This window comes from Pinus tabuliformis, chromosome J (genome assembly GCF_031772625.1).
Source record: "Pinus tabuliformis cultivar Carrire ecotype Pingquan chromosome J, CPIR1, whole genome shotgun sequence".
NCBI classification, from domain to species: Eukaryota; Viridiplantae; Streptophyta; class Pinopsida; order Pinales; family Pinaceae; genus Pinus; species Pinus tabuliformis.
Window position 1 is genome coordinate 89,358,316 of NC_142295.1, and position 27,057 is coordinate 89,385,372.

The following is a 27,057-nucleotide window of genomic DNA, read 5'->3' on the forward strand; positions in this document are numbered from 1 at the left end:
AATCTGTCTCTGTCTTCCATTGCATGGAAGGTACCAAACAAACCAGTGTTATTGAAGTATTTGCCTATTTCAAGGCACACAACTACACATTCCTCCCTGTCAGGTATCAACTTTTCCAATGCTTGCAAATATCCTCTAGTTACCTCTGCATCTAAATGGGGTTTGGTCCTAATCCCACCCCCTGGTGTAGGTTGGCCCAACCAAGATGTAGAGTAGTATTTTGGCGTAAGGATATACGCCAAGCAATGTAGTGGAAGATTAAGTTTATTCCACCGTACACACACAAAATCGTGAATCAGTTTGTACAAGTTGGGATCTCTGTTATGAACAGTATCTTTTATTTGCCCCAACATGGTATCCATCTACTCATACACCTCGCCAATCACTGGTTTATTTGTATCTGCAAACCGAATCATGTGATAAATGGCCTTGGTGAAATCCAATACTTGCCTCACACTTGGCCAAAACTGACCATCAAGAGCGGCCCCTCCACCAGTTCAAAACCTCGCCTGTCAGCTGCATTTGTAGCCCTTTCCTTTAATACCTGCCAATGTGGACTTGATACCATGCTAGCCAATGACTCTCTTACCTTCAAAAGGCGCTTGAAGGTGAGGTAATAGCTATCAAATCTGGTCTTCGCAAGTTTCAACAACTCCAATCTTGAGTGACTGCGGAAAAGGCCATGGGTATTGCTATGATTTGTAATAAATTTTATCATTTGTTTGCCTTTCTTGTACAAATCACCAATCCATTTGTATTGTGCATTTTTGTTCTTGACAACATCATGCATCAGAAGGTTCAATGTGTGAACCAAATCCAGACAAAAATATGTTGGGGTATTTATCCTCAATAATTGCTCCCGCTGCCTTACAATTAGGAGCATTATCAGTGATGACTTGGATGACATTGTATGGCCCAATACGGTCAATTGTTTCAAGTAATGCTTTTGCAATGTTGATGGCGGTCTTGAACTTGTCTGAGTAATAATATGCAGTTAGAAAGATGGCACCACTAACAGACATAGCATGAACACTTATCAATGGCTTGCCTTTTACATTTGTCCATCCATCAGATATAATGGACACCCCATGGTCAGTCCAAGAACTTGTCATTCTATTCAAAGAATGTGATATTTTTGCTTTTTGTGATACCCAGGGCTCTTGTATCCTTTAGGGGCATCATTTATGGCAGAAACCATTTCGTGCCAATAAGGTGAGCGAAGAACATTGAATGGTATCCCACATGCATAGAGAAACCTGTAAACCTTTGAATCCACATCATTCATACACCCCTCATCAAGGAAATCTAATATGGTTCTACGCCTTAAAGCTAGTGACCCTGTGCCCCCATATCCACTGCCTTAGGAGGATGCTGAAGGAGTTCTTTGTGCTTGTGATTGTGAGCTTGGTTCAAAGAAACCCCTTGATTTTTTAGATTTGTATTGGGCTTCCTCCTCTTCCCTTATGTATTTGGTTCTATCTGCTGCTGACACAGCTGCACAAGTTTTGATCCCTATTTGTTTATTTCCATCCCATGGCCTTTTCCCGCAGAGGTGTTTTCTGGCATGGGTGTATGAAACTGCGTAATTATTGTTACAATGGGGGCAATGAAATTTAGTGGTTCCACCCCCTCTCCCTGCTTCAGGCCTGTTAACATATTTCCACAATGGGGTTTGGTCTTGTTTAGTTTTTTGAAAGTCATGTTCACCCTCCTCCAGCTCCTCCTCATCGGGGTTTCATCAAATCCACTTTCTCCAGCTTCTTCATCCCCCTCTTCATTTTGGCCCCTCCGTTTCCTACTCTCCAGCACCATAATAACCAGAAAAGGGACCACGAAGAGGAAAATGCCAAGAAATATAGCCAGGTCCATGATGTTTGATATTTGTAGGCTTTTGAATCTGCAAAATGTAATGGGAATGGGAATGGGAATATGAATGAGAAAATCAATTTAATTTATTTAGATTAATTAATTTAATTTTATTTAGATTCATGATTTTTTTACTAAATAAATTAAACTAACTAAACTATACTAAATTACTACCTAACTAAGGTTTAAAATACTAAATTACTAAGTTACTAACGTAACTAACCTCTTTGCAGGCTTGCTTCTTGCTCCTTGCTTCTCCTCGCTCCTTTGCTCTTGCTCTCCAGTTTCTCCTCAACTCGTTCAAGTGACAATGAATTTCTCCCCCCCAAGTAATTTTAAAACATAATTTTTGTTGTTGTTGTTGTTTTTGTTTTGGTCATTATTGTTTGTTTATGTTCTTGTTTATTCTTGTTTTATTTGTTCTTCTTGTTCTTTTGTTGTTGTTCTCTTATTTGTTTATTGTTTGTTTGTTTCTTTATTAATTTTTTGTTTGTTTGTTTATTTGTTGTTCTCGTTCTTTGTTTTTGCTTCGCGCGGATCGCTCTCGGAGCGAAAATTAAACGCTCGGGAGCGATCGCTCCTGAGCTGTAATTTTTGCTCCGGGAGCGACGCTCCCGATATCGCTCCCGATTTTGGCAGGGAGCGCAAATTTTTTTATCGGGAGCACGCTCCCAATTCGCTCCAGAGCCACTCCCGCCTGGAGCGCGGATTGGGTGCGGGTTCGAAAGGGGGGGGGGGAAGCGCTCGCCTGCAACTCTGAACCACTCCATCTCAAGGAGAATGGAGGGAAGTAGAAAAGAAGAAATGGAGGAAAGGGTAACCTGTTTCTCTATAGTTTTTTGTATTGACTCTGTGATCACCAGTCTTGACTGGTGTGATGAATGCTTTATAAGCATCTACAACAATTCAGAAGGATTACAATTCCGAAACAGTGGAGACAGAATCAATGCCTTACTTGGAAACACAATACAATTAATTCTGTCAAAAAAATAATGAATAAATAGCCCTAATGAAAATGATCCACCATAGATTGATCCCTATGCAATGCCAAAATATTGTTTACAACTTCAAAGATATTATTGTTGGGCCTGGTGTAGAGGAGAGAATCAAGTGAAAGCATTAATGCTAGAACAAAGGCAGAAACTTTGCCAGACTATGATTTGAGAACAAAGCATCTTTGAAGGGGTGGGGTATGGCACAATTTGACAAACATAAAGTATATATCAACCTACATATAATAGTAATAATAAAAAACAAATCAGTAGGGCTCATAGCCCTTCATCTTGTGACTGTCGATGTTTATATATACGGGTATGTTGATTTTTGCAAATGAATTATATAATGATATTAATTGTATATTTTTATCTGTATGGATTTCAAGTCGCTGTCCTTATGTTGATATTTTCGAGTGAATGAACGGTTGTTCATTACAATGTCTCCCAGCATCTCCCATATATTTTGAAGAGACAGAAGGTTAGTAAGACGATGTGGCTATTCCTGTTGCTATAACAAACAAATGATTTCCTTCGCATTTATTTTAATTTTTATTTTTTTTGAGATTTGAAGTGAATTTATCTTGTCTGGTTGGAGTGTTCACTAGTTGTATTTCGTAGAAATTTTGATATGATGTATTTGTTTGTGCAGTAAAAAACCAAATCTAACCTATATCCTATTGTCTTTCAGGTTGCTGACAATGCTGCATTATATGGAATTTGTGTTTATGTGCAAGAAATTGTTCAAAGACCACCTGGTATCCTTGCCATGAATCTTGGAACATCCGAGCCCTTCTCATCTACTAGCCGGTTCCTCGTTTCAGCACCACGTTGTTATTGCATTCTCACGAAGTTACCCTTTTTTGAACTACATTTCGAAGTATTGAATAGGTACATTGGAGTCAAGATTATTGTTTCATCAGGCAAATGATATAGTCATCTGGCACTGCAAAGCTATCTGAAAGTAATCAATATAATAGTTTTTTAGAGTTAAACAACTATGTTTTTAATTGTGTCCATCCTTGTACGTAATAGCGTGATCAACTTTGAATGTCATTGTTCCTCTTACATCTGTACACTGTTTCCCAGTCTATATTTTTTATGTGCATGAACATTGGTTGATTTATATGACTGATTGTTTGTGCTGAGCAGTATCTAGGTTGCCATTGCAACAAAAAGCATATAATGTAAAGAACTTACATCGTCATAAAGATTTATGAATGGAGGTAGTAGGTGGTTGGTAGAGTTTGAAGCAATCTGCGCATTAATTGCCATTAGAATGTACATTTATCTGTGCTGTGTAGCATTCACTTACCTTCATATGCTTCAGTCATGTTATAGTTTGAGTTAAATTGTATTTAGACTCTATATCAAAGATAAAAGAAATTAGGGTCAAGTAAAGCATGACAGTAAATGTCAAACATGGCGGTAGCTTTATAAGCGTATTGCAAGTTGAGTGAGCTAGTCACTCGCCCAAGCTTTGGTTTTGATTCCATGTTAATGTTTGTCAAGGGCACGTAAGTTAAAAGGTCCTGTTCTACTCTGTGAATAATATATATGGCATCTTTCCTTTGACATTGTGTTGTGGTGCTTTATGTTATGGTTCGTCCTTTCTGACACTTTCAAAACTCTGGACAGCATTATTGCACAGGAGCGTTTGGAAAGGATAACACACTTCGTCAACGAGATGTCCTTGACAGATTATGTACCTCCTATGGTGAAAGTGCGTGAACGAGCAAATGGGAGGGCTGGCTCTCCCACAAATATTGATCCAGATGATTGGATGTCTAGTGCAATTCCAATTGACACAGTGTTGGGGGCTACTGCAGCTGCAGCAGGTCTTATTTCTGAAAGCAAAGTGAGCTCATTTTCATCACGAGCATCAGAACCCCCATCTCCTGTAAGTGCTGCTATGAGTGAAGCTTCAGAATTCACTCAAGTGAAGGAATGGGATAGAGAACTTAAACAAACAATTGTTGGCGAAGATTATATATCAGAGACTTCAGAAGGGCCTCGTGATAGCTTTGACAAGGTTAATGATTGTGTTGGCGATGGTCAACAGTCATGTGATAGCCGAACACCATCTTCAAGTCGTGCAATTGAGCGTATTGGGAGTTCTGAATCCATTTACAGGTAATGGCCTCTTTCATTGCAGTTCTCAAATGCTTACAGGTCATTCTGATTCCGTTTACAGGTAGAGGCATCTTTTGGTGCTCACACATGACTGTTCTTGCCTTTTTAATGATGGAGATGTTTAACAGTGATGCCATTGCCAAAGCAGTGTACTATAAGATGTATTTGCAGAGAAATCATAGTAGAAGACTTATAGTTTGAGGCGTTGTGTCTTCCACATTAAAAAGTGTTTCATTTCCTGTGTTGGGAAATTTCAGCTCAAAATTTTACGATGTAAATTTTCAACATATAAGTTTTTCACATTTTTTGATGACTTGGCAGCATGTAAACCACAATAAATTCTTGACATAAAGCTTGTGACTCAATTGCAACTGAAAGCTGTCCTGCATTAGTTATGCATAAAACTGTAGTATGCGCTATAAGTTTTAAAGGAATGATTTTTCCTATCAGTTTGTACCTTAATTTTTTTTTTCTATTTTGTCTTGACATGATAATTGTGCATAAGAAACCATCTTGGCTGAATAGAGAGGGTACTTCGTTGACCTTGTAGTAGGTATGATTTATAGGTTTAGAAAACATCTGAATGCCCAATTAATTTTTGCGTCTGGTGTTTGTATTCTTGTAGTGTTTTAGCAGGCTTTATTTATGTAGATTTTAGCCGTTGATTGTGTCGTGTACTCATGCATCACATGCTGAATATTGTGCAAATTCTATCATTTTCTTAAACCATATCAAGACAGGTCCATAGAATATTGCCCTAAATTCTAATGGATATGGTTCACTTGTGCTGCTCATCCATGGCATTTTGTGCAAGTTGCACCTCTTAGATATGATCATCATATTGATAGCGGTAGAACCACAATGCAGTCTTCAGGTCCTCTGTAAGTACAATCTATGATGCACTCGGGTCCCAGGACATCCTCTTATTCACAAAGACACACATCAGCCCCTAATAGATGCCACCACCTATTTAGGATACCACTACGCTATAGCATGTAGAGTGGATAGATGTCATTTCAGCAGCTTGAGGGGTCTTGGAGGGTTCGCATGCTTATTTCTGACACACTCTAGAGCAGTATTTTCAAGGTTGCCTCAAATGAGCAATCTAGATTCTTGTGGATTTGTGTTTGTGATAGTGCCCTGCCATCCTAGGAAATCTACATTATAGTGTTCTACTTCCCCATTATCATCCCAGTTTGCACTCCACAATGACTTGGATCTGGACCTTTACTTCAATGTTACCAAACTCGGAATCGGCAATAAATCGACGAGGCAAAAGAGCGAAGAGATTTAATCGGATCGGGGGAAAATCGGGAAAAAATTGGTGAATTCAATAATTTAAGATATACACCTATATTGAATTAAACAAAAAACATTTTTCATTGATATTCAATAAAGCCATGTCCAAACAATGCATAATATCAATAGATGCCCAAAATATCATGAATGAATAACTATCTCATATATGTTATGAATCCAAACATGATCCAAAGAACTGGTTCTTGACTCCTAACCTGTGACTACATCAAACCGGAAGCATCTGCTTCTAAAAGTTAATAAAATACTGCATACTAATCAGTAAAAAAGCAGTGACTGAAATCTCTTGATTGCTGCTAAAATGATACGATAATGGTTTTCTACTAAAATCTCTGACCAAGCACATGTTGAAGCACACTACGCCTCTATTACACTACGACTCTTTTACGTGGAGTAAATTGAAACTGAAACCATGCCTCTATTACCTTCTCGACGTATGAGTTGTAGGCCGGAGCAAGTGAGAAAAGTCAATTACAGATTGACTTTTAATTTTTAACGTAACTAAACTACGCAACGAAAAATGAGGGAACCCTAAAAGTTAAAACCCGTGCCCCTCGAGTTGAGGGTTGAAAATCACCTCAGTCGCCTAAATCGCAATTAATTGGTGAGTCGAAAGTGAAACTTGCGTTGACCATGAGTCAAACATGGTCAACGCGAGTTTGACTCGCCCATAGTTGAATCGGATCGTTTGAGGGAAGAGCAGAGTTTGACTCGTGATTAATCGCGAGTGATCGAAGATTCATGTTTCACTGCTTTACTTGACCTTTATAGTATATATTGGTATTATACACTACAATCTGCTGCTAGTTAGTAGTGACACTATTCTCTCTAGGGACTGCAAGCTTTAACATAAATAGCTACACTTCATCTTCATCCATGATCCACCATGTTTTCCCCACTTGTGGAAATCCTACAAGTATCTCCGCCATTGTAAAAATAAGTCTTTTGTCTAAAAGAAGACATGAGCTCTTTGTAGCCTTTTGGCACTATTTTAGTCATATCTTAGTCTTATTAGCTTTGGAGTCATAATGGAGTGTATTTTCTTAGTCCCATTGACCTAATTTTGTGGTCACCCAACGACATTAATAAATCTTTCCTTCTTTCTTTCTTAAACGCTTTTAACACAACCTTTACCCCAGACCACATACCTCTCCCCAGACTTAGATCACCAATCCATGTTGTCCTAAACTATCTCTCATGAATCGTCGAGTAATGCCCTACACTTGTCACTTTCCCCCTCTAATGCAAACAATTTATGGGGGTCTATCATTTCAAGTTTTCTTATGGTCCTGATCCTAGGACTTGTGGATTATGAGCCCACAAACTCAAGTCATCCTTGCTTCCACTGCAAACTAAGGAAGCCTGTGGTCAACATGGAACATTAATTCATCAAACAAAGTCAATAGATCTATGCATCAAGACATCAATGCATTAAATCACCATGCACACACATAGAATTACATAAAGTAGAAATCAAATTTCATTAATTAAACCCACTAAAATATTACATAACATCTATTGGCGCCTTGGCTGGCTAGATCTTCATTCTAATGGCTGCCTCTTTTCAATGCCCAAAGGCTACAATTTATAGAGGAAATTACAATATTGTGGATCATTTCAAGATCCATGATCTTCTCCATAAATCTCTCAACATGATCCTCTCCACAAAGCTCTCAACATGATCTTTTTCACAAAGCTCTCAACATAATCCCTAAGATCCCTCACATATCTGTTTTTTCAAGATTTTTAACAAATCCCTTGCCTTTTGACGCGTTTTATTCATTTTCGCCTTCTAGAAGTTGTTCTTCCTAATATTTTTCAGACAATGGGTTTAATACTCTTGCATTAGACTCGCAAGGTACAAAAAATTATGACCTCCTTGTCATATGCATCTAGTCTTCTTGTAACAACTTCAACTCGTGAGCTGCAACTCGCCTTTGTAGCAACAAGTCTCCACCTTGCTACACAATACCTCACCAAAATTTCTCCTGAGTATGGGCTTATGGCATCTTCTTGGTTATCTTCTCTAGAACCCTTCGAGCACTCCTTGCTTTGGGTTGTTGCAAATCTTCTCACCTTCCTCTGTTGTCACCTACACCGAGAAAAACAATCTCTTACCAGATATTCTATCAACTTGTACCTTCTCCTGCTGTTTCTCCTCCAGACTATACACAAGAATCTTCTGTGCTCTGATACCACTTTGATGAAACGATTTATGGGGGTCTATCATTTCAAGTTTTCTTATGGTATCGATCTTAGGACGTGTGGGATACACACAATCTCAAGTCATCCTCGCTTCCACTGCAAACTGAAGATCCCTATGGTCTACATGTAACATTAATTCATCAAACAAAATCAACGGATTTATGCATCAAGCCATCAATGCATTAAATCACCATGCACACACATAGAATTACATAAAGTAGAAATCAAATTTCATTAATTAAACCCACTAAACTATTACATAGCATCTATTGGTGCCTTGGCTGGCCAGATCTTCATTCTAATGGCCGCCTCTTTTCAATGCCCAAAGGCTACAATTTATAGAGGAAATTACAATATTGTGGATCATTTCAAAATCCATGATCTTCTCCATAAAGCTCTCAACATGATCCTCTCCACAAAGCTCTCAACATGATCTTTTTCACAAAGCTCTCAAAATAATCCCTAAGACCCCTCACAAATTTGATTTTTCAAGCTTTTTGTTATGAATAAAAATATTCATATATCTTCAGTTAAAAAGAATAAATATTAAAATAAAATATTAAATAATTAAAATAATTAAATTAAATAATGTCTCATTTAATTGTGAAGAGACATGGGTCAAAAGTTGTGATCTTCTATCTTCATGGCCAGTCAATACCTATAAAGGCACACCGCCACGAAGATTTGTAAACCACCAATTCATAATTTATTAACAATACAACTGCTACTACTTACTACAATTACACTTCTACACCTATGATTCATGCTTGCATACAAGTTTAAATGTATGTAAAGTTGGAGAGCTCCAACGAACAAAGTATATTGTTCCATTCGTATCAGAGCTTCAATTCATCGCTGTTCCGCCGTCCACAACCCTCAACTCTTCACTGTCCGCCACCACCCATGTTCCACCCTCTACGCTCACCCTGTCACCATTCGTTTCCCATTCCGCTGCTTCAACCTGTGACTGCATCCATGCACCATCGAACCGAGCCGCTGAAGACATCCACGTACGCCGCTGTAGACGTCCCCACTTCCGCGGCTCCTGTACCGTCGTCAACGTCAACTATTTTGTTCCTTCTGGACCACACATCCTTGTGCTTTCCGCCATCCCGGTCACGTTGTTCTGTCTACCTCCGACACCTCCAAAAAACCTGACCACTGGTCCTGCTGCGTTTTGTTGTACCACGGGAGCCTTCCGACAACTAGACCGTTGTTCCAACGCTGCCTCATCCACCGCATTTATAACAGTGAAACCATTGACTCGTGTGCGTAAATCATTGCCGGTCAGGCTTCCCATACGCCATGCCTCTCTTGATCACAATTCGTTCGATATATATACTATAGTCAATATAAACGTGGTCGATACATATATAAAGTTTGATATACCGTGGATGATATTAAAAGTGGGTCGATTTAATCACATAATTTCAATTTAAAACTATATTATATAATTATAATTTAATTAATTAATTTATATCTTAGTTAATTAATTTTTTTTTGGGTCTACAAAGAAGAAGAAGAGCAAAATGGGGAGGAACAATGATGATGTGAAAAAATCCAAGAACAACTCAGGAAGTTGCATAAGCGCCTTGATGATGTTGAGAAGAAAGTTAGTAAACAAGACAAAATGGCCGATGATGTCACAAAATTAAAGAGCATGATGAGCCAGTTTATGGGAAAAGACAATCCGCCCTCAGCCACACAAAGTCCCAAAACTTGGAAGAAGAAAATTCTCCAAATCATGATTTCTTGATACACGAGAAGCCGCAAATACGGCAACTACACTTCCAAAACTTCAGAAAAAGAAAATTCTCCAAATCATGATTTCTTGATACACGAGAAGTCGCGAATACCACAACTACACTTTGAAGGAAGTCAGTACTATACGAAGTTTCTCGAAAGAGACCCCCTTAAAATTAAAAGAGAATTACCAAAATACGATGGTAAGGACCATAAAGGCGCCATTGTATGGGTAAATAAGATGGACGCCATTTTTGGATCCACCAATAGGTGAACAAGGAAAGGTCATGACCACATCCAAGTACCTGGAAGCAAAAACGTATGATTGGTTCGTATGGTGGTCTAACAAAGACACAACTCGCTTGTTCAATTGGAAAATTTTTAAAAACACCTTGTTAAAATGATTTCACGACGAAGAAGAGGATGATGTTTACGAAAGATTCGTTCACCTCAAATAGAAGGGATTGGTAAGTGAATACACGCATAAATGGGAAGTGCTAGCGATAAGGCAAAGGGGATTCTCAGATGAAGAGCTATTACATTGTGGCCTTATGAATTACATTCCGGAAGAATTAAAATTATGTAAACCCCGAACCATTGAAGATGCCAGACACGCAACCATAATTATTGAGAGAAAATACAAGTTTAGAATGTCATCATTCAAGGAAGACGAAGACTAACAACAACACTCAGGAAGAAAAGAAACTAACAAATGTAGGTATTGTGGAGACAAATGGACATCAAGACACAAATGCCTTAACAAGAAATTTAACAAGAAACTATATACTTATGAAGTCGAGAAGGAATCAAACACTTCAAGTAACGATCCAGAAAAAAGGATAAAAAAGAAAAATAGTTGTCGCAAATGTGGAGAAAATTGGATGCCAGGCCATAAATGTGAAGATGCATCCCTGTGCTACTATAAAATAGTAGATGTGAAGCAAATTGAAGTACAAGAACATGATGAAGGAACCGTTGTCACACACAGTGAAGATTCAGATTCTGAGGAACCGTCATTAACTGGATTTTCATGTGATTGGAAAAACCTTGATGAAAATAGTAACTCTTTTAAAGATCAAGAACAACAAGCAACTACAAAATACGTTCCACCACATTTTCGGAAGAAGAGCCAATTCCCAAAAAAGAACATTAAACATATTACTCCATCAACAAACATGAGAAAGAATCTATGTCCTAAAACCTTAAGGCTTAAAGGGCTTATAAAAGACAGAAATGTCAACATACTTATAGATTCTGGTAGTACTCACAATTGTATAAACATTGATCTTGCTAAACAACTTGGTCTTTGTATATGCCCAATCAAGGACCTGTCCATGTCGGTCGCTACTGGAAAGAAAATCAAGGAAATAGGAGAATGTCAAAAAGTTTCGATCCAAATACAAGAATTGAAGCTACAAACAAACCTATTTGCCCTACCACTCAAAGAAATGGATGTAGTTCTAGGTGCATAATGGTTAATACAATTAGGGAGCTATACTACAAACCTTGAAGAACAATTCATGGAGTTTAACTGGCAAGGACGTCATTATAAATTGAAAGGTGTTAACACTCCGAGTTCCAAGGAAGGTACAATTACTCGTGATGAATGCACCAGTCAACGGAAGGATGCCATTCCATCGCAATACTGTTCAACTAGAGAAAACCCTTCTGGTTATGCTTTGAGGACAAAGCATCTCTAAAGGGGGTGGCAATGTTATGAATAAAAATATTCATATATCTTCACTTAAAAAGAATAAATATTAAAATAAAGTATTAAATTATTTAAATAATTAAATTAATTAATGTCTCATTTAATTGTGAAGAGACATGGGTTAAAAGTTGTGACCATCTATCTTCGTGGCCAGTTAATACATATAAAGGCACGCTGCCACGAAGATTTGTAAACCACCAATTCATAATTTATTAATAATACAACTACTACTGCTTACTACAGTTACACATCTACACCTATGATTCATCCTTGCATACAAGTTTTAATGTATACAAGGTTTGAGAGCTCCATCGAACAGGTTATATTGTTCCACTTTTTAACAAATCCCTTGCCTTTTGACGTGTTTTTCGCATTTTCGCCTTCCAGAAGTCGTTCTTGCTAATTTTTTTCATAGGATGGGTTTGATGCTCCTGCATCACCCTCCCTCATGACATTTTTTCTTTGAGAGATACATTTGAATTTTGGTGTCTAGTCATAGTTATGAGCACTAGCAAAAATAGCCAATGAAGAAGGTTTCTAAGCTAAGTTACTCAAGCATGGTATTCACTTTGTTAACTCCCACTTTGCTGACCTATTTAACCACGTGGTTTACTCCAACTACCCCTAGGCATGGTCTAGTTACATTATTTGTCCAATCTTAAGGTCATGGGCTAGTTTAGATTTGAATAACTATTGAACAACCATGGGAGGGCACACATACTCCAAGGTCTATGTTGTAGTTATCCAAGTGTGAGTTTTAAACAAGTAGGCGACTTAGAGCTAAAGGTCAAGCAAGAATTTGCTCAAAGTACTGGATTATAGATCACATCTTCACTCATCCATCGTTGAAGAGGCTCAATCATCCAGGTGGATATTGGACCCCCACCATTGTTTCTTTCAGCGGGAATATCCACCTGGATCATTGAGCCATTGTAGCACAGTTTACTATTTTTAGCAGTTTTTTCGGGTCTTGAACTTCCGGAGCCGTTTTGAGGCCCTAAACGACGTTTTTTGGGAAAACTGGGAGCAACAATGTTGCTTTTCCAAAGATGTAGTTCTCGGATAGATCTTTCTAACGAGATATTGTGCGCGTCAAATGAAGATCGTATGCCAAAGTTACGACCCCGGGAAGTTGATGTACCAATTTACCCAAACGAGGCCCACAGTGTGGCGTTTCATCTTCTAGGGTTAGGTTTTTGGATGTTTAGGGTTTTCCATTGTTTCTCAACAATAAATAGGCCTTCGAGCCTCATTGTAACACAGTTCAATGGCATGTAGCCGCCACATCTCTTCTCAGAGATAAGCTACCATCGCCCTAGCTGGTTTATTTCCAACTCTGTTTGTAAGCGTATTTCAGAATTTTACATTAATGAAATGAAGTATTATTTCCGCTGCATCTGTGTGTTTATGGTTATCTCTGTAATTTGTTGCATTCCTGTTTAAATATGGATCACTCAATCTGTCTCTTCTAAGGGCTTTTGCTATTTTGTAGACTTCTCTAAGGCATTCAACATGGTGTTTACCAATATTTTCCATATCCTTCGCACAAAGTTGGGTATCAAGGATTTGGAGAAGCATTTGGTACTCAAACACTGTGGCTGCCTGCACAAGTGCATCCAGGAAGAAATATAATTCTTAAACATCTCCTCGCTCGGCACGGCATACCGATATGCCGTCAAGGTCGAGCAAAAGTTTAAACAGAAGAAGCGAGACTTTGGATCTGCGAATCCGAAGCAAGGCAAAGGTGCCCCCAAACCACAGAACATAGGACAAAGCCAAGGCGGGGCGGCCCAAGACAACCCGCCAAAGGTGAAAGCAAAGAATAGCGCCGCGAAGGCTAAAAAGGACACGTGAAAGTGGTGTGAGTTCCATAAGAGCTCCACTCACAACACAAGTGAGTGTTGGGCCAGGCAGTCACTGGTGGCCGAGCTAAAGGTTTCAGAATCAGATGCATGTTCCGACTCTGAGTCAGAACCCGACAAGGGGAATGACAAAGGGAAACAGATTATCGATGCGGAGCCCAATTCCACCGTTGCCACCACGAAGATCCAGAAGGAGGAACCCGAAGATCTAGAGGAGGAGCGTCTCTTCCACTCCCAGATGTGGGTAAAGGGCTCCCCGCTCATTTCGTCAGAGGTCGTGAAGCGGCTGGGCTTACCGACCACAACACATCCACAACCGTACACCATCGGGTGGCTTCACCAAGGACAGGATCTTTGCGTGAGCCAGCAGTGTCGCCTTCCATACAACATCAAGCCCTTCACGGATGAGGTATTGTGTGACATTGCTCCCCTTGAAGTTTGTGATGTATTATTAGGACAACCATACTTGTGGAAGCGACATGCTGTGTATGAATCAAGGCCCCGAGCTGTTATTGTTACTTTGGGAAATAAGTTGTACAGGATACCAGAGGTAGCACTGCCTACCGCCATCTCTTTGGTTACTGCAAAACAATGCAGTAAGCTCATTTCCAAAACCGGGAAATTTGTTTTCCTGATGGTACGCCCTCAAGGAAATAAGAAGACGGTGGCCACGACCTCTAGATAGGGCCCATCTGCACAACAACTATAGATGGACAAGGTCGTGGAGGAGTATGAGGACATCTTCACCTCCCCCGCAGGGTTCCTCTGCACTGTCAGGTCAAGTACTCCATCGATCTGACCCCAGGTGCACCGTCGCCCAATGGACCAATCTATCGACGCTCCGTTCTGGACAACGATGAAATCAAGAGGCAGATTCAAGAGCTGCTATAGAAAGGTCACATCCGTCTGAGTTCATCGCCCTGTGGGAGCCCGATCGTGTTGGTACAGAAGAAGGATGGGACATGGAGACTCTATGTTGACTATCGGGCACTGAACAAGATCACTGTCTGTAATAGGTACCTGATCCCACGGATTGATGACCTCTTGGACCAATTGAAGGGGGAAAAATATTTAAGCAAGATTGATTTGAAGTCATGATATCACCAGGTACCAATCCAATGTGTGGAACACTGCCTTCAAAGCCAAGGAGGGCCTTTTCGAATGGTTGGTTATGCCTTTCGGATTGACAAATGCTCCTGCAACCTTCATGAGGCTAATGGATGACATCTTGCGGCCATTCACCAACTCATTTGTAGTGGTATACTTGGATGACATTCTGATCTTCAGCCAGAGTTGGGAAGAGCACCTCCACCACATTCGACACAACACAAGTTATGTGCCAATTTGGAGAAATGCACTTTTGGCATGACCCAGGTTCAGTATCTGGGATACATTATTGATGAACAAGGGTGCATGTGGATCTAGCCAAGATCCAAGTCATTCGGGATTAGCCATCTCCAACCACTCTGACAAGGCTCCGCAACTTTCTAGGTCTTGCCAACTTCTACTGCAGGTTCGTGTTGGGATTTTCTCATATCACTTGGCCCTTGAGTCAAGTCATGAAGGGAGGAGCGAAAGCAAAATTCTTTTGGTCTGAATCTCAACAGAAGGCATTCACAGAGTGGAAAGATCGCCTCTGCTTAGCACCAGTGCTCGCATAACCAGACTTGCAACAACCATTTGAGGTCGAGACAGATGCCTCTGACTATGCTATTGGGGTAGTCCTTACTCATCATGGGTATCCAGTGGCATATCACAGTGAGACACTTTCAAACATAGTCCGAAAGTATCCCACTTATGACAAAGAGATGTATTCCATTGTGCAAGCCTGCCGACAATGGAAGCATTACATTTTGGGGAAGGAAACGGTCATCCACACAGACCACCGACCCCTGCAGTTCATACAGACCCAAGGGAAATTGCAGAATGATCGCCATTAGAAGTGGTCCACATACCTGCATCAGTTCCATTTGAATATCAAGTATAAGAAGGGCAGCACCAATAATGTTGCAGATTGCCTCAGTCGACCACCGATCATGGCGTTAACCACCGTGCTCAACTCTTGTGGACACGAGACTTCTGATTGGCCACTTCTCTACAAAAGCGACCCAAAATTCGGCCACACATACCAGACACTCTTGGAGGGTCAACATGTTCCAGATTTTCACCTCCTGGATGCCCTGTTATGCCACCGGGGTCACCTTTGTGTTTCGTCAAGTGAGCGTGCTAAGATGATTTGGGAAGCACACTATAGTTGGGCTACTGGGCATTTCGGGGTCGAGAAAATTGGTGGCAATACTGCAGAAGTATCTCTATTGGCCGAATCTTCGACAAGATGTCGGGAAGTACATTAAATCATGGACTGCCTGCGCCATTGCCAAACCAACCATCAAGAAGCAAGGCCTCTATACCCCGCTGCCTACCCCTAGTCGACCTTGGCAATCCATCTCCATGGATTACATGTCAGGCCTTCCTTCCACTAAGCATGGAAACGATTGTGTTTCTGTGGTTGTCGACAGGTTCGCGAAGATGGCCATTATGTCGGCCTGCAAGAAGAATATCACCGTAGAAGCCACTGCTAAACTCTTCTTTGAACGAGTGTGGGTACACTTTGGGATCCCACAGTCTATCATCTCAGATCGGGACAACATGTTTCTCAGTACATTTTGGTCCAGTCTCTGGTCGATGCTGGACACCAAACTCACTAAGTCCACAGCCTTCCATCCTCAAACTGATGGCCAGACAGAGGTTGTCAACAGGATGATCGTACACATTCTGCGCATGTACAACTCAAAGCATCCACGCACATGGGATGAGAGCCTCCCCTATGTTCAACATAGCTACCACTGGGCTCTCCACAGCTCGATTGGCCACAACGCTTTTTAGGTGGGCTTGGGATTCCAGCCGCTATGTCCCATTGATGTGGCCATGCCATTTGTAGCGACTCATGCAGATTCGGCTCATGTCTAGTCGGAAACAGATAAGGGAAACAACTTCATTGAGTACATCCAACATATTCGCCAGCAGGTCCATGACATTCTGGAGAAATCAAATGTTAAGTACAAGCAGTGACATGATCAACATTGGGTGCCACACAAGTTTCAGGTGGGCGACAAAGTCTGGTTGCATTTGCAAAAGGAACGCCTTACTGGAGCCTATCGGAAACTCAGACCACTCCGATATGGTCCTTACACCATTACCAAGGCTGTGGGAGACAATGCATTTGAGCTTAGCATTCCCCCATTCCTTGGTCGACACCCAGTGTTCAATGTGGACCGCCTCCGGTCATACTTTCCACCATTACTAGACACATCCGACATTGCAGAACAACTCACACCCATAGAGTTAAATCCAGATTGCATGGAACAAGCTGCAACTGATCGGATCATGGACACACAGATCAAGCACATTCGCCAGCAGAATATCCAACTGTATCGAGTTGTCAAAGCAGGCCAACTCCATCACAAGGGCAAATGGCTCACCAGGGACCAAGTTCAGCATAAGTTTCCTCATCTCATGGAGGAACTCAACGCAATGGGGACCATTACTTCCTAAGGGGGGAGGAATGATCCAGGTGGATATTGGTGGCTACCCGCCAAGTCCACTTGGACCCCCACCATTGTTTCTTTCAGCTTTTCAGTTTCTTTAATTGTAGCACAGTTTATTATTTTTAGCAGTTTTTCGGGTCTTGAATTTCCGGAGCCGTTTTGAGGCCCTAAACGACGGTATTTTTGGGAAAACTGGGAGCAACATGGGTCCATGGACCAATGTTGCTCTTCCCAAAGATGTAGTTCTCGGATAGATCTTTCTAATGAGATATTGTGCGCGTCAAATGAAGATCGTATGCCAAAGTTACGACCCCGGGAAGTTGATGTACCAATTTACCCAAAGGGTGCCCATAGTTTGGTGTTTTATCTTCTAGGGTTAGGTTTTTGGATGTTTAGGGTTTTCCATTGTTTCTCAACAATAAATAGGCCTTTGAGCCTCATTGTAACACAATTCAGAGGCATGTAGCCACCACATCTCTTCTCAGAGATAAGCTACCATCGCCCTAACTGAGTTATTTCCATTTCTGTTTGTAAGCATATTTCAGAATTTTACATTAATGAAATGACGTATTATTTCCGCTGCATCTCTGTGTTTATGGTTATCTCTGTAATTTGTTGCATTCCTGTTTAAATCCGGATCACTCAATCTGTCTCTTTTAAGGGCTTTTGCTATTTTGTAGACTTCCCTAAGGCATTCAACATGGTGTTAAGGGAGGCTTTGTCCCAAAGGCCATGTGAGATAGGCATCTTCGAGAACTCCTGTTATAAGCATAACAAATGATAATTAATTAATTAGTGAATAGACGTGTCTTTTTGTAAAGACACATCCATTAGTGGAAAGGCACCCCCGTTTAGGTGTTTATGTCAAGGGCCTACTGTAACATTCATCATTCAACTATTCAATATATATATATATATATATATATATTTTGTAGATGCATTGTTATGAATATCTTGTATTAGAGCTCATGGCTTCAAAACGCATGGTATTTGTCCATGGTATTGCAAAGATAGGATTAAAAAAATGAATTAACAATAAAAAGGAAGGAAGAGTAATTTTGATTTTATCGTTGATGGTCTACAAGCCCGTGGTTCTAGTAAAACATTGGCCCATAGTATATTCTATTATATAGGAAAAAAAGAATTTACAAAGATAATTCCTTTTTATAGTGGTAACTTTTTCAACATAAAATAAAATAAAATAAGAAAATGTAGTCTAGTATAATAAAAATAATTAAAAGTTAGTATAGTTAGTACAATAATTAGTAATATAGTTAAATAATAGTATAGTTAATAATTGAAGTTTGTGGAGTAATAATTAAGAGTTAATATAGTAAAGTAGTATGGTTAGTAATTAATAATTAAAATATATTATTAATTAAATTGTTAATAATAATTAGTAGTTGGTTACTCAATTAATATAATATAGCTAATAATATTAATATATAAACTAAGACATCAAAAATAATTAAAAAATAAAAAAAATAAAGGAAATTAGTACTTAGGAATAAAGTGAAAAATAAATCGAAAGACGCCGCCGTTCACTAGGACAATGATGATGAGCAAGCTTAGGAAGAAGTTGCCCCATATGGATGATCCAGTGTTGTGAGCATCACGATAAATTCACAATTTTTCAAAAAAACGTGGTGGCAATTAAATCAACCGATTAAATTGACAATTTTTTTTTTTTTTTTTTATCCGCTTAAATCGCAATTTTTTTTCCAAAAATTTGCCATCCGACCTCAAAAAATCGCGTGGCTGTGCGACAACGAGTTTTTAACAGTTTTCTTTTTGATTCATTTTGCAAACAAAGGGCAAGGGTGAGAGCCAAAGAGGAGGAGAACTCATCTACAAGGGCAAGAGAGGAGAAAAGTGATGGAATCTAGCATTCCAAGCAAAAAAAATTCGAGTTTGGACGAACTTTCTTCTGCAGGTTGTGATTTTCTGGTATGGGCATCAAGTTTGGCCCTATTTTTTTTTTTGCTTTTTCCTTGTTTTTCCTTGTGTTTCAATCACCCATATATTTTCCATGATTTTTGCTTGGATTTGAGTACATTTATTGTCATTTTTGTTTTATTTAATGGAGAGGGGCTGTGCGACAACGAGTTTTTAACAGTTTTTTTTTTTTGATTCATTTTGCAAACAAAGGGCAAGGGTGAGAGCCAAAGAGGAGGAGAACTCATCTACAAGGGCAAGAGAGGAGAAAAGTGATGGAATCTAGCATTCCAAGCAAAAAAAATTCGAGTTTGGACGAACTTTTTCTGCAGGTTGTGATTTTCTAGTATGGGCATCAAGTTTGGCCCTATTTTTTTTTTGCTTTTTCCTTGTTTTTCCTTGTGTTTCAATCACCCATATATTTTCCATGATTTTTGCTTGGATTTGAGTACATTTATTGTCATTTTTGTTTTATTTAATGGAGAGGGTTTTTTTTGTAAAAAATGCAAAATCTTGATTGTACATTTATTTTCATTTTTGTTTTATTTAATGGAGAGGGTTTTTTTTTGTAAAAAATGCAAAATCTTGATTGTTAGTTTTATTTGTTTAAATTCTTCTTGTGCCCTAGTTTTTTTTCATGCTTTTTGCTTGGGTGTGGTTTTTAGGTATGGACATCAAATTTGACCCTATTTTTTTTGTTTTTTCCTTGTTTTCCCTTGGGTTTCAGTCACCCACATAATTTCCATGATTTTTGCTTGGATTTGTGTATTTTTTTTGTCATTTTTGTTGCATTTAATGGAGAGGGTTTTTGTTGTTGTTGTGAAAAATGCAAAATCTTGATTGTTAGTTTTATTTGCTAAAATTCTTCTTGTGCCCTAGTTTTTTCCATGCTTTTTGCTTGGGTTTGAATGTGTTTTTTCTGTCATTATTATTGCATTGATTTTTTTGTTTTATATAATTTAGTCAAAAATTCAAACTTCAATCTTACATAAAAACTTAGAAGTTCAAGAAAGTTACAAACATGCCAAGAAAATTGGACCCTATGTGGGAATTTGGTGAACTAGATGCAGGGTTTGACATATCAAATTTGACTTGCAAGTTATGTGGGCACCATATGACAGGGGGAGTATATCGATTGAAATAACACCTTGCACAAATTCCTGGACAAGAAGTAGGGCTTTGAACAAAAACAAATCCAGAAATTATCCTTAGAGCTCTCAAATGATTGGAAGAAATAGAGACAACCAAAGTGACCAAGGCAGCTTTGAAGATTCAAATGTTAGAGGGTGGAGTGGTGGGATTGGGAGGTGACCATGAGAGTGGTACTTGTTCTTCTTCAACAACAATGTTTGTAGTCAATCCCACAACTCCCTCATCATCTTTTGTTCCTAGAACCACACGTGATGCACAACCATATATCATGTCAGCTCTTAAAAAAAGGGAGAAGGAAGAAGCTGACAAGCTATTGTACATGTGTCTTCTTTGGAGTGATGTTCCTTTCAACATTGCCAAGAACAATCCATATTTCCAGCCCACGATTGATGCTATTGCTATTGTTGGCCCGGGGTACAAAGCCCCTTCTTATGATGACTTTAGAGGGCGTATTTGATCAGAATGGAAAATGGAATTCACCCATGGTATTCATCCACCCATGGTATTCATCAACCCATGGTATTTATCCACCCATGGAATTAACCAATGGTATTGTAAGTGGCATCCACCCATGGAATTAACCAATGGTATTGTAAGTGGCATCCACCAATGGTATTTACCCCTAAGTTACCAGAAACGGCTACCATAACCCCCGAAACAACGTTTTCCTGTTTCAGATACGGATCCGGGAACGAAACGCCGGAAAAACGCCAGAAAAACGTTTTGGTGCCGTTTTTTGTTTTTGGATACGGGACGTTTTTTTCAAATGGCATTTTTGTAGAAAAAACGTGCTGTTTTAAAAATTTGAAAACGTTTTCTGAAATTCTAAAACGTATTTGGAAAAATTTTAAACGTTTTACAGCAAAAAAAAACTGTTTTGAGGTCTGCAAATACCGCATCCATTTTTTCTGGCAGCCATATTCCATTATTGTATATCAAAATTTTTATCAGGGATCGCTTCTTAAACCGAATGAATGGTAATCTGGAAAATTTAATGGGCCGCCTTCACATTACAGCTAAGCACCTTGCCAATCCGCATCGTTTATGCAGCGGCCGAGTATGATAAATTGGACGGAACCATGTTAAAACAAGTTATGAGCTCGATATTTCATGGGTGGTCAGCGAAAGGGATTTTTTGATATAATTAATGCATCGAGCTTAGAAGGGGCCAAAAAGTATTTCAACGCTACATCTCTTTTCGTTGAACTCTGGTATTTGAGGACGCGAATACAAGTTCAGTTTTCGGGTCCACGAAGATATGGTTTACAGGAGATGATTTAACCATGTGGTTGATCTGAGCGTTGTAGAGAGAGCCGTCCATATTATGGCGTTTTGGTCAACCTCATGATGGGGCCATCCCCATTATCTAGTATCAAGGGCATTGATGTGGCCACCAAGTCCATCTAATTTCTTCATGTTGTGTTTTGTGTAGGCTCTATTGATCTATTTCGCCCATTTAGGATACTTTTATAATTCTCTCAACATATGTTAGAATAAATAAAAATAATATTTTATTTTGTGAGGTAGGTTGAACTATTTATAGTTCTTTCCAACGTCTTGTAGAATAAATAAAAATAATAATTCATTTTGGACCTTAATGGCAATAAGCAAATCTTTTTCTGTCTGGAGAATCAGTGATTTGTTCTGGTGCAGATGTTTTTATAATACTATGCCATCATGTAGTTTTGATTAACGTGTGTTTGTTCCCGATGAAGTTCTTTCCAAGTTAGTAAATTCACTCTCTTGGTTTCCGATTGAGAAACCTCAAACCTGTTCTTGAAGTTATATAAAAAAAGTTAACTACTTGCCATTTTCTTGAAGTTTCATCAACCCTGTTTTACTGTTTTTGGATGTATTAATATATTATGCTTTTCTTTGAGGCACAATTCAAATTTTATCGATAATCGTTAATGATGTTGACAATGTTGAATGGTTATGGCATATGTTGAATTGATGATGATGAATCATGATAGATCATAGATGATAATCTAGATTCTGAAATATGAATGGTAATATGAAATTCTTATTTTTAAAATATATATATATATATGTGTGTGTGTGTGTGTGTGTGTGTGTGCGCCGTTTCCTGCTGTATCGTATCCAGATTGTTTGAAAATTTGCCGTATCCGTTTCAAACCCCGTTCCCGTATCCGTTTTCTGGTAACTTAGATTTACCCACCGATGAATTTACCTGTGGTATTGTAACCAAAAAACGCTATAAGTAACAGGTCACATTTTGTAAAAGGACAGATTGTCCACCACAATGTAGTCTTTACAATTATTCCCTGTTTTAATAAAAAAGTTTTTTTGTGGTTTTGTTAAAATGTGTGTTCTCCTCTTTTCTTCTGGCATTTCGGTTTTTTCAGATCTTGGGGGCCTCTCCCACCCAAGATCCATTTCAATTTTTTAGATCTTGGGGGCCTCCCCCAAGATCCGGATCAATATTCTTCAGAATGAAAAGGCTGAATGCGCTAAGAGATTGGAGGAGTTTAGGGGTTCATGGACACACTCATGATGCACTATGATGTCAGATGGTTGGACCAATCAAAAGGGTAGAAGCCTTATAAACTTCTTGGTTAATTGTCCCATGTAGACAATGTTTATGAAATCTGTTGATGCATCTGCACATATCAAAGATGCATTGTTATTATGTGATTTGTTATACGTGTTCATTCAGGAGGTGGGTCCACAACATGTTGTCCAAGTCATAATAGACAATGTTGCAAATTATGTTGTTGCTGGCAGGATGCTTATGGAGAGGCATCCTAACTTATTTTGGACACCTTGTGTTGCACACTGCATTAACTTGGCGTTGGAGGACATAGGAAAAATTTCTTTTGTCAAGGATATTGTTGAATCATCAAAAAGCGTTACAAAATTTATATATCATCATGCATTTGTGCTTCATTTGATCAGAACATTCACCAACAACAAGGAGTTGGTGCGCCCTGCCATTACACGGTTTGCCACTAGCTTCATATCTCTTCAATCCCTCTTGAATTCTATGTGGGGTGTGAAGAGAATGTTTCTTTCAGAGGAGGCTTGCTTTTTCATATAGCCGCAAACCAGAGGGAGTGGCCATATGCACGTTAGTTTCATACCAGGAAAACTTCTGGGCAAGAGTGCAAAAGGTGTGTAGCATTACTGAACCTTTGGTAAAGGTTCTTCAATCAGTTGATGGACACAAGCCCACAATGGATTACTTGTATGAGGCCATGGATAGGGCCAAAGAATCTATTCACAACTATGATGATAAGGGGGATGAGGGGTTTGAGAAACAACAATTCATATGGGCAGTGATAGATGAACGATGGAACAATACACTCCATTTCCCCATTCATGCTGCAAGGATCTACTTGAATTCCGCATTTTCTTACTCTTGTGTTTTCTTATTTGATGCTGATGTCATGGATGGATTCTTCACTTATGATCAGAAGATGGTGCCATCTCCAATAGAATTTGCAAAAATTTCCAAAGAAATGGAGATATACAAGATGGTAGGTGGCACATTTAGCTTTGAAATGGCTATTGTGGATAGGAAGACTAAAATGCCAGGTAAGCTTTAGTTTGTTTCAAATTTCATTGTCTCTTTATACTTTGCTTCAACTTTCAAATTTCAATTTTTTTCTTATGTTTATCTTATTTGTGGTAGATGCATGGTGGCAGAGTACCCAATCTCCAAAGGGTTGCCATTCAAGTGCTCAACCAAACATGTAGCTCCTCCGGATGCGAGTGCAACTGGAGTGTATTTGAAAAAATACACATCAAGAAGCGCAATAGGTTAAAAGTTTTCCAATTAATTTTTTGAATTCATTAAATAATAAACAATATACTTTATATTTTTTTATAATTATTAATTCATTATTTATAATTTATGACCCTTGTACAGGTTGGAGTCCCAACCCCTTAACGACAAGGTCTATGTCTACTACAATCTCGGGTTGTGGGTGAAGCAACTTGAGAGGACACTTGACGTGGAGGCCATCTCATTGGATGTGGTTGACACCACTTTTGCATGGAGGGTTAAGGCCGAGTGGTCTATCGTGGAATCGACCCCTAATTGGTTAGAGGAGGTAGTGGAGGGGATAGCAACTACAAATTAAGTGGAGCAACAAGAGGAGGAGGTGACACTACCTACCATGGTCACTAATAAAGGACGTGGTCTACCTCCTATAGCTCCTAGTTCTTCAGCTTCTAGAGCATAGTAGAGTCCACTGCTAGCCCCAGGACCTAATTCATCTAGAGGGAAAGTTGTTATATTTTCTCGCAAGAGGGGCAGAGGAAATCAATAGTACTAGTTACTTGGTTCATTTTATTGTATATGATATTATGTCTCATGATATGAGATACATTATTTTTTTTTTTTGATATTTTGAGATTAAGTCAAGACTCGGGACTCAGTGTTCAGGGCATGATTCACTGTTATGTGCGATGTAACACTAGACATATTACACATCTTATATATTAGTTCTCTTTTCATATTTAGGCAACTTGAGAGGACACTTGACGTGGAGGCCATCTCATTGGATGTGGTTAACACCACTTTTGCATGGAGGGTTAAGGCCGAGTGGTCTATCGTGGAATCGACCCCTAATTGGTTAGAGGAGGTAGTGGAGGGGATAAAAACTACAAATTAAGTGGAGCAACAAGAGGAGGAGGTGACACTACCTACCATGGTCACTAGTAAAGGACGTGGTCTACCTCTTATAGCTCCTAGTTCTTCAGCTTCTAGAGCATAGTAGAGTCCACTGCCAGCCCCAGGACCTAATTCATCTAGAGGGAAAGTTGTTATATTTTCTCGCAAGAGGGGCAAAGGAAATCAATAGTACTAGTTACTTGGTTCATTTTATTGTATATGATATTATGTCTCATGATATGAGATACATTATTTTTTTTTTTTTGATATTTTGAGATTAAGTCAAGACTCGGGACTCAGTGTTCAGGGATTCACTGTGATGTGTGATGTAACACTAGACATATTACACATCTTATATATTAGTTCTCTTTTCATATTTATGTGTCAATGCATTTATTTTATGTTGTCGATGGTTTAGATATTGAAAAAATGATTTTTTTGTTTGTATTTGCCAATATTTTCCCAATCTTTACCGATTTTTTTCTTTGATTTTTGTGATTTTTTATTTTTTTATTTTTTTGTTCGATTTTGAACTCTCGCTAATTTAATTCCAATCGTGATTATCACAACATTGGGATGAATAACATGGTGCACTTGAAAAGGAATTGAGGGAGAAGCACACCCAAATAGAAGCATAAATCAATCAAAATCGCAATGTTATGTAACAGGATTAAAAAGAGTTGAAGACATTGGTTGGAAAAAATCACGCTGAATTACAACAAAAATTCGCCTCATTAGGAAAACTCATACTTGGTGTTTCTCCATCGCAAACACATCCATTTCAGAACAAAATGTTTTTGAAACCTTCAATTCACCTAAATTGCCTCACATACCAAACCCCCAACTGAATGTACCCCAGTCTCCGCCTAATACCTCAACACCTAACTCGCTTCATGTACAAAACCCTTGAATAAATGTACTTCAGACCCCGCCTATTGCTTCGAATCCATAGTTAAATATACCCGCTCATGGCATGATGACCCAAAACCAATACCAACCATATAGCCAACAAAGTTGAAGAATACTTCGAGATCTATGACATTTATTTTGACGTTGAAAAGATTAGATATGCATCCATGCAACTTGAAGGAGATGCATACAACTGGTACATGTGGTGGAAAAATTTGGCATACGTAATAAGTTGGAAAGAATTTAAGGATGAATACTTTAAACGATTTCAAGGCATTGAAGAAGAGGTTTTTTTCGCAGAACTCACTAGTTTGCAACAACAAGGAAATGTGGATGAATTCGCACGTGAATGGGAAGCACTGGCTATGGGAGTACCTGGATTATCGATAGAACATTTGGTTCGATCTTATACTATCGGACTAAAATCACACATCCAAAATCAGCTGAAGCTACATGATATTAGAACTATGGAAGATGCATTTTGGAGAGCAAAACCTATAGAGAAGAAATTTGAAAGGTCATTATTACCAAAATATGATAAGACCTATTCATGACAAAAAGATAGCGATTGTTGGTCTTGTAGAGACAATTGGACATTGGGACACATGCATGGCCCTAAAATCTTATAGATATGAAGTTGAAAAAGACTTGAGTCTTCTAGTAGCAACTTTGAGGAGGAAATGAAAAAGAAGGAAAACTAATGCCATAAATGTGGAAAAAGATGGGCCAAAGGGCCATAAATGTGCAACCAACCACACATATCTTTGTAAAATTATAAATGGGAAGGAAGTGCAGGTTGCCGTCGAAGAAGACAAGATGGACATTGGTGAAGTTGAAAACTCACCAAAAATTTTATTAACATCAATCACTTTCATAACACAAAATCCCAAGGTAGATAACTCAAAGGAATTATTACAATGAGAAGACACCCAACCCCATGGTATCCCAAAAAACTACTTCTGATAACAAACATCCTGAAGCTCTATCATCCAAAGACTATGAGAAGGCTATAACAACACAACTCAAGGGTTGACCCCTTATCATATCT

The 27,057-nt window shown here is 38.9% G+C and overlaps 1 protein-coding gene across 1 annotated transcript in view; it reads left to right on the forward strand.

The window, feature by feature from the left end:
* The window catches only part of LOC149225657 (DENN (AEX-3) domain-containing protein), a 220,987-nt gene that overhangs the window by 59,684 nt on the left and 134,246 nt on the right, over positions 1–27,057 (forward strand). The window contains exons 6-7 of the mRNA XM_089377240.1: positions 3,550–3,749; positions 4,497–4,991. Of these exons, the coding sequence (XP_089233366.1) occupies positions 3,550–3,749; positions 4,497–4,991 (695 nt within the window). The remainder of the gene's footprint in view (positions 1–3,549; positions 3,750–4,496; positions 4,992–27,057) is intronic.